Genomic DNA, 14259 nt, shown 5'->3' with positions numbered 1-14259 from the left:
CAGGAAGGATGATGTATTGCAATTATCTTAAGATGAACCAATTGAACAAAACTTAGTAATTCCTATTGCAAAGATGGAGAATATATCCCCTGTATGCAGGGCAGGATAAGTGAAGACAAAGCCTATTTTGATGCTTGGAATATACTTAAAAAAATTAAGATACCTAAATTAGAAAATCAGCTACATAAAGCAACTCTTAAAATATTTCGCACATATCAGTACCTTAGTGAGTCTCACAAAACATTTTGAGTTCAAATGATCAAGAAGCTAAAGGCATTTAAGCAAAAAATATTTATTAGTTTACTACAAAAAAATCTCAAGAAAAAAAAAAAAAGCCTAGCTATCTAGGAAGTCATACAAAAAAAATGGGGCAAGAATATTCTCAAAGTTGTCAGGCTCCTTAGCTCTTCCCATCTTGCCTTGTAAATACATATGCTGTTTTACAAGTCTCCAGGAACAGATACATTCCCTGGAATAGTACTGCCATATTGCATTTTACAGTTTGACTTTTTCTAATGTTTCTGGTATCATTTGGTTTGGGGAGAATTTTTCAGTTTTTGCTTTAAGGATTTTACCAATATTACGAATCTTGCATGCATTCCATTGTATCAAAGGTGAATATTAAAAACATGTTACATGAATATAGAAAAAAACACACTTTAGTATCTAAAGTAATCTTTTGAACTCTGCATAATGCTGACTGTACTTTTTTTCAAATACTTTACAGTATCCTGAGGGTAGTAAAGACAGCTTTTTTGTACAACTGAAGCACAACTTCAAAGCCACACCACAGGTTAGAATGCTTCAGACAGAAAGAAAAAAAAGAAGCTTTGTAAATCCAGTGCAGACTACACCAACAAAAAAAACCCAAGAAAACAGGACATGCAATATAAAGTCAGGAACTATGAAGAATGTATTTTTGTACTTCAACAAAATATCTACAGAATCCAACTGTTTTTAACATTATGTCATTGCATAAGCAGAAGTGGAAAGGGCATGCATCAAGGGTGAAAAAGTGCCCTCAAATAATAATACTGCATTAAACATTGCCAGTTCGTTCTAATGGGGAGGGAAGAACAACAACAACAAAAAACACAAACAAAACTGGAAGAACACCTTATGCACCAGGTATGAGAGTAAACAAAAACTTAAAACTGGAATTTGGGGGAGAGGGCATGAAATCTTCACAGCAAACATCAGATACTGGGTACTGGAGAATAAACTGTTGACTTGTCACAACTAGAAGATGATGGAAGCTGATTAACTTTCAAATAAATGTTTTCAGAGCAATATTTCAGAAAACATGTTGTTACAGGCAGAAAAAATGTGCTGCTGTATTTAAAACTGAATTTTCTGAACAGTGACAATAAAGAGCAATGATACTTTTATTTTCTAAGCAAATTCTGCATGGGTAGATGGCAGATAAGCACTCTCAACATCTCAAGCAGTCCACATGAATACAGGCACAAGAGATACAAGATCCAGTGTTTCAAGGCTAACTAATTGAATATGGAGACAATATTGTTTTAATTTCCAGAAGGGTTTCTTAATTCTGTGTTAGACAGAAAGAAAAGTCTTACCAATATCTTCTTTGAGAAGGTGTATGTCTGCTGATCCTCCATATGTGGAATAAGGAGCCCTGCAAGCAAAAAAGGCATTTGGTGCCTCTGTAGGAGATGAAAAGGGGGCCTTTTTTTTTGTTTTCCTTTTTTTTTTTCCCTTTCTCTTCAGCCACAGATTAGGTCACCTCCTTCTTGATTACCTAGTGTTAGTTAGAGGAAGATTATTTTTTCCTCTCATCTTTTCAGAGAAAAAGGAATAAAACCCAGCCACAGAAACAGGCAGGCTGGAAAGGAAATAGAAGAAGAGCAGGAAGAAACAACACAAAAACTTTTGGGCTCTCCACAGAAAATAAGAAGGTCAAATACTGCTATTTCAATGAAAGATGCATTTAAGACTGAAGCTGATGGGTATTACCCTTGCTGACCAGGAGGATCAGAAGACATGACCCAACTCAGAAACAAGTTTCAATTAAAAATGAGGGCTGTGAAATTTAACAAAAAAAAACCCCAAAACAAACAAAAAAACAGACCTAAAACAAACAAACAAAAAAACCCAATGCAAACAATTAAAAAACAACCCCAAAACCCAAACCAAAAAAACAAACCATCACCAGTACCCATCTTTCTGATAAGCTATTTTAGCCAAAAGGATATAAAATGACTTCAAACTTTCAAAATTGTGATTTATCTATTTTTATCCAACATTTTAAAAAAATTTAATTGGAGGGTCACTATCTATTATGAAAGTATGTCCTCACTGGTTATTATCAATATGATAAAAATATAAAGTTTAAAAACAAATCCACAAAGTATTTACAATGGATGATTAATCCATTCTCAATCCATATAAAAACATAAATCAAGTATATTACAGAGTTTTCCAACATGTACTGGTTCCGGCTGGAATATGGTTAATTTCCTTCACAGCAGCTGCTATGGTGCTATGTTTAAGGTCTGTGACCAAAACAGTGTTAGTAACACAGGGATGTTTCAGTGCTTGCTGCACAGTTCTTACATAGTGTCAAGGCATTCTCTGTTTCTCTCATTGCTGTGTCAGCTGGGGGTGCAGAAGAAGTTGGGAGGGGACATAGCTGGGACAGACAGCTGACACAAATTGACCAGAGGAATATCCCTTGACATATGGTATCATACTCGGCAGGGAAAGAGGGGGGAAGAGGGGATGCTTGGAGTGAGGGTATTTGTCTTCTCAACTGTTACCCATGATGGAGCCCTGCTTTCCTGGAGATGGCAGAACACCTGCCTGCCAATTGGAAGAAGTGAATGAATTTCTTGTTTCGCTTTGTATGCATGCACAACTTTTGCTTTAACTATTAAACTGTCCTTATCTCAACCCATGAGTTTTCTCCCCCAACCTACCCGAGGGGAGTGAGCAAGCAGCTGCACAGAGCTTAGCTGCCTGCCCGAGTTAACACACAACACAATGTTAGTAGTGTTGGTGCTTGTTTCCTGTTATCAGATGCCCAGCTAACCTTGCAAAACATTCACACCCTCAGGTCAAAGGACACCAAACACAACCAACCTGAATTTGTTAGAGAAAGCTGGGATGCTGCAGGAAAGCAGAAAGGAGTGGCAATAAGGAAGGATGGCCATTACTGTCCCTCTAAGAGCAGAGCTGTCCCAAAGGGTATGATTTGTGTGGGAAGAAAGGAAGAGTGATTGCTCTTGTGAACAACAAAACATTGCCTAAAAGCCATTCTCCAGTTCTTCAGAGAAACTGCCAACTGGATGATGCCAGTTTAAGGAAACAGCAACTTTGAATTATCACTAAACAACTTCCTTCAGGCTCACAAGAAATAATTATTTCCACTGAGGACTGTGTTCTCAGCTTAAATAAAAATAGTTATTTTCTGTATCACCTACTTCCGTCAAACAGAAAATTATATTCAAGTTTACCAAACTACATGTAAGGAAAAATTCAAGTACAATATCCAAGTGGGTAAACTGAATTAGCATGCACACCATTTCCACATACAGCAGCAGTTCAAACCTCAGAATTAAAAGCATCTTCCATCAACCAATCCTGATCCACGCATTTGCTGATAAAGACCATCTGCACTGAATCACGTTTGCTTGCATCCAGGTATTAATTCAGGTCTCTAGTAGAGGCAGAAAAGTCTCTATAGTTCTATATTACATTTTTATCACTACAGTTCCTTTTTTTTTGCTGTTCATTCTTTTCACACATTCTTTCCTAAAATTGGTAAGTAGCATTTTCAAAAGCCTTACTTAATTTTCAAGGGAACACATCTCCCTAGAGGCATAAAAAGGAAGAAGGCTCCCTATTCCTCACAGGTCATTATTTAGAACATGGTAGCATTAAGGCTTTTATCAATTCTTATGGTCAAAATTTTGTCCTATATCTGGCAAGCAAGCAGAATTTTTACAAGAAGCAAACAAATTACCTTCCCTGTCTTGGATGTAAAGCATATCTCATTTTATGAAAATTAAAAACATATGCTTTGCATATTTGTGTTTCTTTCAATTCCAGAAGTTGAAAAAATAGTTGATTTCATATTCATGTTCTCATATTTGCACATCAGGTTCAAGTTCTGGGAAAGTACAGAATAACTTTAGTGCATTACTCTATAAAACTTCCAATATGGAGCTTCACATAACCTGTCAACCTACCAACTGAACATTTAAATTAAATGTAAGACAGTACAACTAAAAAATATTCAGAACAGGCTACCTCTCTAAACACCAAGTCATGGATTTGGAAGAGAACTTATTTTTAGCCTCAATCATAATTTCTTTCCTGCAGAAAAACAGATCCTACTTTTCAAAGTATCTTTGCAGGTAACTTCAAACATCACTGTTAACATCCTGTCACTGTTTGTTTAACAAAGTTTGTTGCAGCATTAGATTCCTTGCTGTTTTCAGCTGAAGTTCTACACTCTGAAGAGACCTGCTTTTTAAGTGTTTGACAGCAAGCAAATCCGAAGAAAACAGAAACATCTCATCTTTTGTCTTACTTGTAACTCTACAAAATGAAGACAATTTTATGTTTGAAAGCTGCTCAGATAACTAGGTAACATGCACCAGGAAAGAAAAAGGGACAAATACAGCTACTAAATATTTCCTCTATAAATGGAAGCTGTATTATTTTACTTCTGTTACAGTCAAACAGCCTTAAAGTTTGTTAAAGAATCTATTAGTTAAGAAAAATAGAAAATAAATCTCATCATTGTAGTTAAGTATATGGGAGAAGAAGGAAGGTAAGATACACACTTAAGGATTAAATAAAAAGAAGAAAAGTGTATTGCTGAAAATAGACTGGTTTCACCACAAAACCTCTCTAACTATAGTTCATGAACTTGAAAGGTTAGAATATACGGACAATGTTGTAAGATCTCAGACTCTGAGCCTCAGAGACTGTAAAGACAAATAAAAGGACAGGTGTCAACTCAAAGAGAAAATACTATGAAAATTCAACAGCAAAATAACCTAGCAAAACAAAGATAATTTATCATGGGGTGAGTCAAACCAAGCCAAACTAGTTTTTCCCCTTTGACTACAAAAAGAAAAAAAGGGTTCTGTACATACATTAAGACGGACTGACTTCACAGATCTCCAAAACAATCCGTTCTCACAGCAGAAAGCCCAAGTTGCACCTAACAGGTATTTTAATTTTTTAAAAAAGTGTAACAAAGTGCAAGTTACATGCTTCTTGCTACAAATAAAAGCATGAATTCCCAACTTTACTCAAGGTAAAGAAGAATAATAAACTGCTTGTCTTAATACAACACACTCAAAACTTGGTTATACAGCTATTAACTGTATAATTTTACTATAAATGCTAATTTAAGTGATTTGGCTGTGTGTAGTAAGACTGCTCTCTGTACAGGAGAATTTTCAGCCTTGACAGCTTTTAAACCAAATGAATATTTCCTCTGTTCTCAGAGGTTCACTGCAGTATGTAAGCACCTTGGAAAATATTTCATTAAAACAAGTCCAGCTATTCAGAATCAGCCCTTAAGAAATTCATCATGGTTTTTGCAAACAACGCTATTAATTACAAAATATTTTTTCTGTATTACATGCACTTAATCCCCAATCTTTTGGGACTTAATGAGTGAAGTCTGGTACTACAGAAGTCAATTTAGTGATTTTTCCCCTCCAGATGCTAGCACAACATACTCTAGGCATAACTATGTCTTGTCTCCACAGTAACTAATGTGAAGGACAGTATTTTACAAAGACACTTAACAAACATTTGGATTCCTATGTATGTTTTAACAATGCTAAAAGCAGTTTTCCCCCCAGGTAAAAGAGTAACAGAGCAATTCCTCACCCAATGCTTCCTTGGAAAAGTGAACTACAGCCATTACCAAAATGCCCTTTCAACACAATAAAAAGCCTACTTTGAACTGAATCAAGGCGAATTAAGATTTGTATGAAGTGCCGAAATATATTAGATATTATGAAGCCGTAACTTTCACATTGAAAAATTAAATACAGTGCTCACTTGCAATTTTCCAGAAATACACCAAGAAAACAACAAACTACATCTCTCCCTTTCTCCCTAGCGCTCTTCATTGGTGTTCCATTCTTTATGTTCTTAAATTTGGTTAGGTAAACAACTGAGAACTTTTACCATGGAATACCTAGGGGAAAAATTCTACTCTCATAATTTGGGTTGAAAACAAGAATACTAACAGCACAGTCAGTAAGTTGCAAAAAACGTCTCTATATGAATACTGTAGAGGAGAGCTATACATCTCCTCAGCAGTGACCAGAAAGTTACATATTTCTTCTTGCCTAAGATCCTAGGAACTCTTCAGACAACTTCCATTACTGCATGAGCAAAATTTGTTAGCTGTACTGAAGTGAAAAGGCAATATTCTTACAGTCCTTTTAACATAGTTGAGATATTTAATAATGCATTTTAACTCTGTTGGCAAAAAATCCTAAGAAGCTTACTACAGAGCACTTCTAATGGCCCGCATTCCTCTACCTCTGCAGCTTCCTAGCTCCAGCCTTTTCTCAAGGATTTCTCAAGGATTATCTGATGTGTGGATTGTTAAACAGACAAAACAAAACACAACCAAAAGCTCTGATTGTTTCACTATCAAGTAGTGGGATTCTACAAGATGGAAAAACTACTGTGCATCAATCCCTCCCTCTCCTTTTGCAATTTCCTGTCATAAGAGAAATTAGCATTTGGTAGCTAATAGCAAATAAAGGTAAGAATAAATAATCAAACTAATATTGTTGCTTAAATATTATGGTGAAAATGAGTGCAACCACAGGAAAATACTTCAGCTTGTTCAGAACAATGGACATTTGAATGAAGGAATAAATCTGTTGATATGAATTTTGCACACAATCTGCCAGATGCATCTCCCCCTGTAATTCTGAAATTTTAAGAAACTTGGATTTTGAACATTAGTAAAGGCAAGTTCATTCTCCCTAAAACAACTGTATTTTTACTGAACAACCATTCTATTAAAAAAAAGGCAGAAATTTAGTTTAACAAGAATCAGCTTTAAACATGAAATCTGTCTGCCAACATTTTTCCATCAACCCTGAATGACAATCAAGTACAGGTTCTTTCACAAATAATTTACAACGGCAATTTGTATGTAAAAGTAATGATTTTCAGACAATTTCATAAAAACACAGCACTGCAAATTCAAAAAGGATATATTCAAGAAGCTATAAGCCTTATTAAAAGGGTATTACTTACTATAATAATCTGCTTTTCGGTATCTTTTCCTGCTTCTTTTAGCTTCTGAACATGTTCCTCAGTTGGTAACAAGTTACTGCCTTTTGATGCTAATGAAGGATTTGACAATGGAACCCTTGAAATATAAATATGTTTCATGTTAAAAAAAAGGACTGCCTACCCATGTCACTGTAGATATTCAAAGCCATTGTGATTAGTATAACTAAAATTTAATGAGATGCAAATCCAAGATAATTAAAAAAAAATAACCTAAATACTAACAAAAAATACAGTTTGTGACTAGCCTAATTACAATATTTTTTTTTAAATTTAAAAAAGTAATTAGACTTTATAATCAAGTGGGGTAGCTTAATCACGACCAATAACACAAACATATAACTGAAGCATTTTCAGTAGCATGACTGATGGTGTCTAATGCTATGCATTTCCTACATAAGGTTTAGGTTTCTAGTTTAAGGTATCATACATCAGGCTGCTACAGCAGACCATGTAAATATTACCACAAACATAGGTGGGAATGACAGATGTCATAAATCTCTCAAATTCAATTCAAACTCATTATCTTCTAATGGCTAGCAGTGAAGGGAGGGAGAACACATGGATAGGTATCAGGGGAATCTCTCTCACCCAAGCTTCCCCTTGTCAATACTGAAAGAAATCCTGTAAAATTACTACAAACGCATCACCAGCCAAGTTATTCTATGAACCTGCGACTACATTCAGGGGAAAAATAACATCAAATTCAGGTCTGGATAAAACTCCTGGAGTTAACCAAAGCAAAATACCACAAAATACTTCTACTTCAACTAGGTATTTATGTACTTTCTGTTTCTGACCAAACTAAGGATATAGGGCCAAACATTTAATTGTAGCAGCTGCCACAGTACATGTAGCAGGTTAATTCAGTGAGCTTTTTTTAAAAACAAAAAAAACCCCACCAAAAAATAAAACTAAACCATGCCAGACGTTTTTAAAATTAGCTCTTATTAGCACAAAAAATGCTAGTTTATTCCTGTCATGTGCCCCAAAATCTGCACTAAGTAGGTAATTCAAGGTTTGCCGTTTTGCACCGCAGCCTTCTCTGACAAGGCCCTGAAGAGAGCTGTGCTGTACATCCGTGTGCTGTGTTACAGCAGGTATCCACAGAAAGGACAGCTTAAATCTTCGTAACATATGGAAAGCAGGGCAAAACAGCTCTCCAGAAAAATTTATATCCAAGTCATAGTAAAGCAATATGGGCTTGTTCAGCTAATAAAGTTAATTAATTTTAGTAGATACCATAAAGCTATTTGGCAGCTGAGAACAAAAATATGAAAAATTTAAGTTATTCTACTATTTCTAAAAATACTCATTTAACTAGTTTCACATCTACCTCATCATTCATTTTCTGTGAAATTTCACAGTAGTACAGTTTTCAACATGTACCAAAGGGCTGGTTAGTCAGAATTGTTAATCTGGCCTCAGATAGATCTATGTAAAATTAACTGAATAATTTCTTCTTTTCTCCATTAGAAATATAGTCTCAATATACTAACCAATGTGCCAACAGTAATACCTGTGCAAGGTATCAAGTACAAAGAAATTACTGTCTTTAGCATGTGACTGGCTAAAACCAGACTATGTCAGAATTGGTCAACACTCAACAGGATCAAGGATAAAATCTAAGTTTGAACTGTTAGTAGTAAGAACAGGAATAATTTTTATGTGACAGCTGATACCTTCATTTCACAGCAATCACAATTAAATCCTCTTTTCCCCATCTAAAATTTTAATATCTACATGACTTCCATAATTTAAGGATTACAACACTCTTCTAGAAGCAAAATAATTCAGTGAAGTGAAAATTATGTCATAAACCCTTCCCATACTCTCTGGTTATCATCTGATCTGAGGAAAAAAACATTAGAAATATTTTCCCAACTCTGTTAAATTCTGCTTTTTAAAATTAACGTTCAGTTACAAATATCTTGCTTAATAATTTATTTATGTAATAAAACCATCCCTTAATAACACGTAAAGTCAAAGTCTGTTTATATAAAGGACAAGTCACTTATTTGAAATTGAAAGTCAAGGCTGATAGATGATAGAACAGTTAGTCTTATAACAAAACCTCTCATAACTCTATGGAGGGTTACAGCAATTTCATTATGTATGAGTTACTTTACCTGTTCTCAGTTTCCGAAGTTTGATTTGTAACGGCAGTTTGTGTCAATTGCTTGGGAGCCAAACCTACAATTAATCAAAGATTGTAACTTCATTATAAAGCTATTAGTTGGAATGGAAATTTGAGCTACACAGTGATCTCCAAAAACACATCCAAGACAATGCTGCAATTTGTTCATGGCCAATATAAAAAGATGCAACCCTGAGACAGTATTTATATGTTTCTCCACAAATACTTAAAAAACCATGCAGTTTTATTCAATATTTCTTCAGAGGTTCTGAAGAGCAGTTTGCCAGGGCAGTTAAACTACATCAGCAGTGAAACTACGTGTAAGTTTAAATCAGTTTAAACCAACACCCATATGCACCAGGAAGGGACAACTCTCCACCACTAATTCTCCATAGACCAACTCACTACTCAGCCAACTCACCACTGGGACAACTCTCTGCTGGACATCTCGCTGCCAGGACAGCCCTCCATGGATTGGCAGATGAGGAGCAGCACAGCCCTGTGTCATCTGCCAACCCACGAAGAGTTCTCCTGGCATAAAGGTGTCCTAGACCCCTTATAAATTGCTCTATGTATAGTACTAGAATCATAAATGTATATTATGCCCCCACCCAAGGTGTCTTCTGTATCACTTATGGAAAAGAAACAATCAAGAATAACAAAAGAAGGACAGAACATATTTTACAACCTCTTAACAGTACAATTAGAGTATATTGCCCTTCAAAAATACCCTGTAGGGGCATGGAAAAAACCAAACTATTTCATAAATCTAGATGGTTGAACAGTGCACTTGGGTTCAGATTAAGTTTTAAAAAACCCAACCAACCAACCAAAAAAAACCCCAAACAAACAAACAAAAAGCAACAAAAAAGCAACAAAAAACCCCAAAACAAACAAAAAGCACACACACAAAAAAACCACCCCAAAATAAAACACAAAAACCCAAAAGCCAAAGGATGAAAAATCAAGATGGAAGTTTATGAAGAGATATTTTAGTGATCCATCAATAATATTTCTTAGTCAAGTATACTTGACTCAAAATATTCAAATCACTCTTCTCATAACATTTGACAAACAGCCCTCACAGGCTGATAAATGACGATGGAGTAATAAAAACAGGAGAGCGATTACTCTATAATAATTTGGTGAATACCGAGTATAATAATTTAGGAGAAAGAAATGCAAAAATGCAGATACTTATTCAAAGTAAGCAGTAATCAACAGAGAATCCTTAACAGAAACTGAAACCCAATTGAAATATAGAAGTTTTATTACTTTACTACATGGAACAGAAAAGGCTTCAGGTGGGTTTTTTCTGTTTGTTTAGTCTTTTTTTAGAGTTATCACTTTTTCGCAAATGGAGGATAGTTAAGCATTAAAATATTAATGTACAAAGTACAAAGACACACTGAAGTAAGAGTGGAGTAGAAAACAGACACCTCTCTTTCCCACTACACAGCCCTGAGATAAAAGGACATTAACTGCTACTAAAGTGGCCACGGATGTAACACAAAGAAAAATTAAAGCCCTAGCAAACAGTTCCAGTCCCAGAAGTTCAGCTCTACACCAACGGTACCTTATTCTGTGAAACATTCCTCTGAAATGAAGACTTATGCTTCCCGTATAACTGGGTCAGAAGAAGAATAAAAATTAGTAGTGAACAGTTACCTTGAGGTTCACTTTCTCCAGGTTCTGTTTTAAATTGTTTTGGTGGTTTAGGAGCTGTAACATACTTTACTGGAGAACTTTCTGGACTTGATTCCAAATGTAATCGAAAGTTCTGAACACAACAGAAAACATTAAATAAAAAAACAGGACTATTTAACACCTCTAGCCTATTAACAAAACCACTCAGTTGACTAAGTATTAACATCTTCAATACAGCACCAGTTTTCCGATTCCTACCTTATTTTAAACAAACAAAATGCAACCTGTTAGCTACTTCATAATTAAGTTTGTGGTATTAATTTAGAAAAAAATATTTTTCATTTTATAGATAAGCTTGTAAAATAATTTCTATAGAACACTTCTGTTCTTAAAAACTTAAATTGTAATAGAAGCTCATTCAGACAGAGAACACTTCCCCCCCATTACTTTTAATATACCTTTCAGAACAGAACAGCTATGCAAACTAAGTTGTTAAAAAGTATTCATATGAATCTGTACACCCTGCAGCCCCAGCAGGAAATGTTATTGATCAACATTTAGTTAACTATAGAACTTAGGAGAGTGAAACAGATTCATTTTCCTGTCTACAGTAACACACCAGTAAAGGATCTTTAATACAGTTAAAAACTGTTGCGTTACTTTAAAATGAAGTAATTGTTAAAATGAACTTTCTGAGCATGGTAGTCTCAGAAGACAGAACAGATTAAGAACACCCTCCCCACCATACACTGTAATTAAAATTACTTACCTCATCTGGTCTTGGCTCACATAAATGTTTTGTCAAATTACGCAACAAACCATTTTCTGCACCTCTCTTTGTAGGCTGTTTTGTTTCTAATGTCACTTCTTTAGGTCCAGATCTTTCAGATGAAAGATCTGATTTCTCCTGCACACAACCAGCACTTTCATTCTCGGAGAGTCTTGTTATTGATGGCTTGCCCTGTGTCTTCAAAAGCTCCGCTTTGGCAGGTGTTTGACTCGCTTCTGAAACTTCAGGGTAATCTTTTAACAACAAAAGCCTGGGAGTATTTGCACAATTTAAGTTACTTTGCTTCGTGTTACTAGCTTTCAGTAACTTAATTTTGGTCCATTTAGAGTTCTTGTTTGATGAGCTATTTCTGCCATTCAGAGTGCATTTGACAGGCATTCCTTTTTTGCTAGGGAAAAAACGTTTGCATTGACTACTTTGACCAGGCTCTTTCTGAGTAAGCAATTCACTTTGCTGAAACTGTGTGCTGGCATGCTTTGCTTCTGTTTTGCTATACTCAGCATTAGGGGAATCTTTTTTCACCTCTACTGTATCTGACTCAATCTCACCTGCAATTTCTTCACAAAGTTCAAGGATGCTTACCCTTTTGGATTTCGCATCATTCTCTGGCTGATCAGACACATTTGTTTCACTTACAGTTGGCTGTGAAATCTTTTTAGGTTTTGTACTGTTTTTTACGTTCGGGTGCATTTGTTGCTTTTCCTTAGTTACTGTCTTAGAATTTGGCTTAGGAGAATCTGTTTCCACTTGCTTTGTGTTGCTAGGAATAGGAGTGCCCATTTGGTCTTTCTTAACTTCCTCAAGACTGTCATCAGGACATAATGATGACCCTTGAAGGTTGTGTTGAAAGCTGTTGGAATTATAATTTTCATTGTTTGCTTCACATTTTTTCTCTTTCAGAGAGCTGGTCACTTCCACGTGTACTTCTTTACTCTCATTTGTATTGCTTGGCTTTATTTTTGTGTTTTTCTGTTCCGTTTTCTCTCTAGCAGATTTAAGGCCTTCTGCTGCAACACTTGGAGCACGTTTTTTTGTCTGACTACTTTGTTTAACTTCCAAGGGTTTTTCTTCTTTAACTTCTCTGTTGCGCAGCGATCTTGCTGGTACATGTACACCTGTTAACTGCTGCAGTCTCTGTGATCTCCTCATCACTGGCTCATTTGGCGCAATTATGCATTTTGACTTAGGAATTTCTTGCACAGGTTTTTTCTGGCAAACCTCCTTATTTTTTGCAGATTTAGGCTGCTGCTGGACCTTTTTGTCAGGTGTTGTTTTATTATTCAAATTGAATCCTGATGATCTTGTAGCCATGCGCATTCCTAGTTCAGATTCGTTGGTGCTGTTGCTGGAAAGATTCAAGTAATTACTTTTTCAGCATCCAGAAAGTAGAATCTGTCATAAGATTATTCTCATTCCGACTAACCCCTACTTCTTCCTTTTTTCCCTTTTTATTTTTAAACACTAGGTCTTACACCTTCAATATTTTTAGAAGAATTTTCTCTAGAATAGTTCTAAGACTTTACTTCCACCCAGTTACTATTAAATCCAGTATTTAATGTTTTTTATGCATGACAAGCCTGAACTATGAACTCCAGATGAATACTTTTTAACATCTCTAACAGTTTTAATTGTTGACACTTGGGGCTTTCAAATGAAGTATTAGCTTATGTAGTATTAGATGTATTTTTGCTTCAGAAACTTTTTCAGAAGTCTTTCTGGATTTCAAAACACTAACACAGGTCCAGAAAAAGATAATGTAGCAGATACACTCGATCATTTAAGGCTGATACTCCCAATACTACTATTTTTTTTGCTGTATCTTTAACTCAACTTCATTCTGCTTAGATTGTTTCTGCGCTTATCTATTCTAGAAAGATAACCCAGAACTTACTTTTTTTTCACTGACCTGTTTGATTTGACAGAGGTTTTGAGTACAGTTTTCTCCTGCACTGCACAGTGAATAGCCTTTGATTTATTTGAAACATGTTTTGTATCTGACACCTCTTTTTCCTTCTTCGTTGATGATTGTTTGCTGTTCTTGTCCAGCTTTGGACGTTTAGCAGAGGGCTCTACTAACATAGACTTTCTTTTCTGAGCTGCCATTTCTGTAAAACAGAATAATTGAGTCAGCTTTTAGAGTCTTTGGCAACTGTTGTTACAGCTTCTGTTAATACAAACAAAGATTGGCCCATCTTAACAAAATAAAGAAATAATATTCTCTTTTCATTGTAAAGACAGATCATACTGTGATCAGAAAGCAAAATATCAAAGCAATCTCAATTACATTTTATTTTACTTACAGGTTTTTACAAGAGGCAATCGATGTTTAGGCCAAAGTAACTTATCAAGGTGTGCCAAGAGCATTCCTTATGTATATGCT

The 14259-nt window shown here is 35.4% G+C and overlaps 1 protein-coding gene across 1 annotated transcript in view; it reads right to left on the bottom strand.

The window, feature by feature from the left end:
- The window catches only part of ESCO1 (establishment of sister chromatid cohesion N-acetyltransferase 1), a 30309-nt gene extending 16327 nt beyond the window's left edge, over positions 1–13982 (bottom strand). Inside the window, exons 1-5 of the mRNA XM_010006842.1 lie at positions 13786–13982; positions 11859–13224; positions 11111–11222; positions 9435–9498; positions 7270–7384 (exon numbers count right to left, since the gene is read on the bottom strand). Of these exons, the coding sequence (XP_010005144.1) occupies positions 7270–7384; positions 9435–9498; positions 11111–11222; positions 11859–13224; positions 13786–13982 (1854 nt within the window). The remainder of the gene's footprint in view (positions 1–7269; positions 7385–9434; positions 9499–11110; positions 11223–11858; positions 13225–13785) is intronic.
- Between the last annotated feature and the right edge of the window lie 277 nt (positions 13983–14259).

This window comes from Chaetura pelagica, unplaced genomic scaffold, assembly GCF_000747805.2.
Source record: "Chaetura pelagica isolate M959 unplaced genomic scaffold, ChaPel_1.0 scaffold109, whole genome shotgun sequence".
Classification (NCBI taxonomy): Eukaryota; Metazoa; Chordata; class Aves; order Apodiformes; family Apodidae; genus Chaetura; species Chaetura pelagica.
Note: the sequence above shows the minus strand (reverse complement) of the source record. Positions and strands in the feature narration are given on the sequence as shown.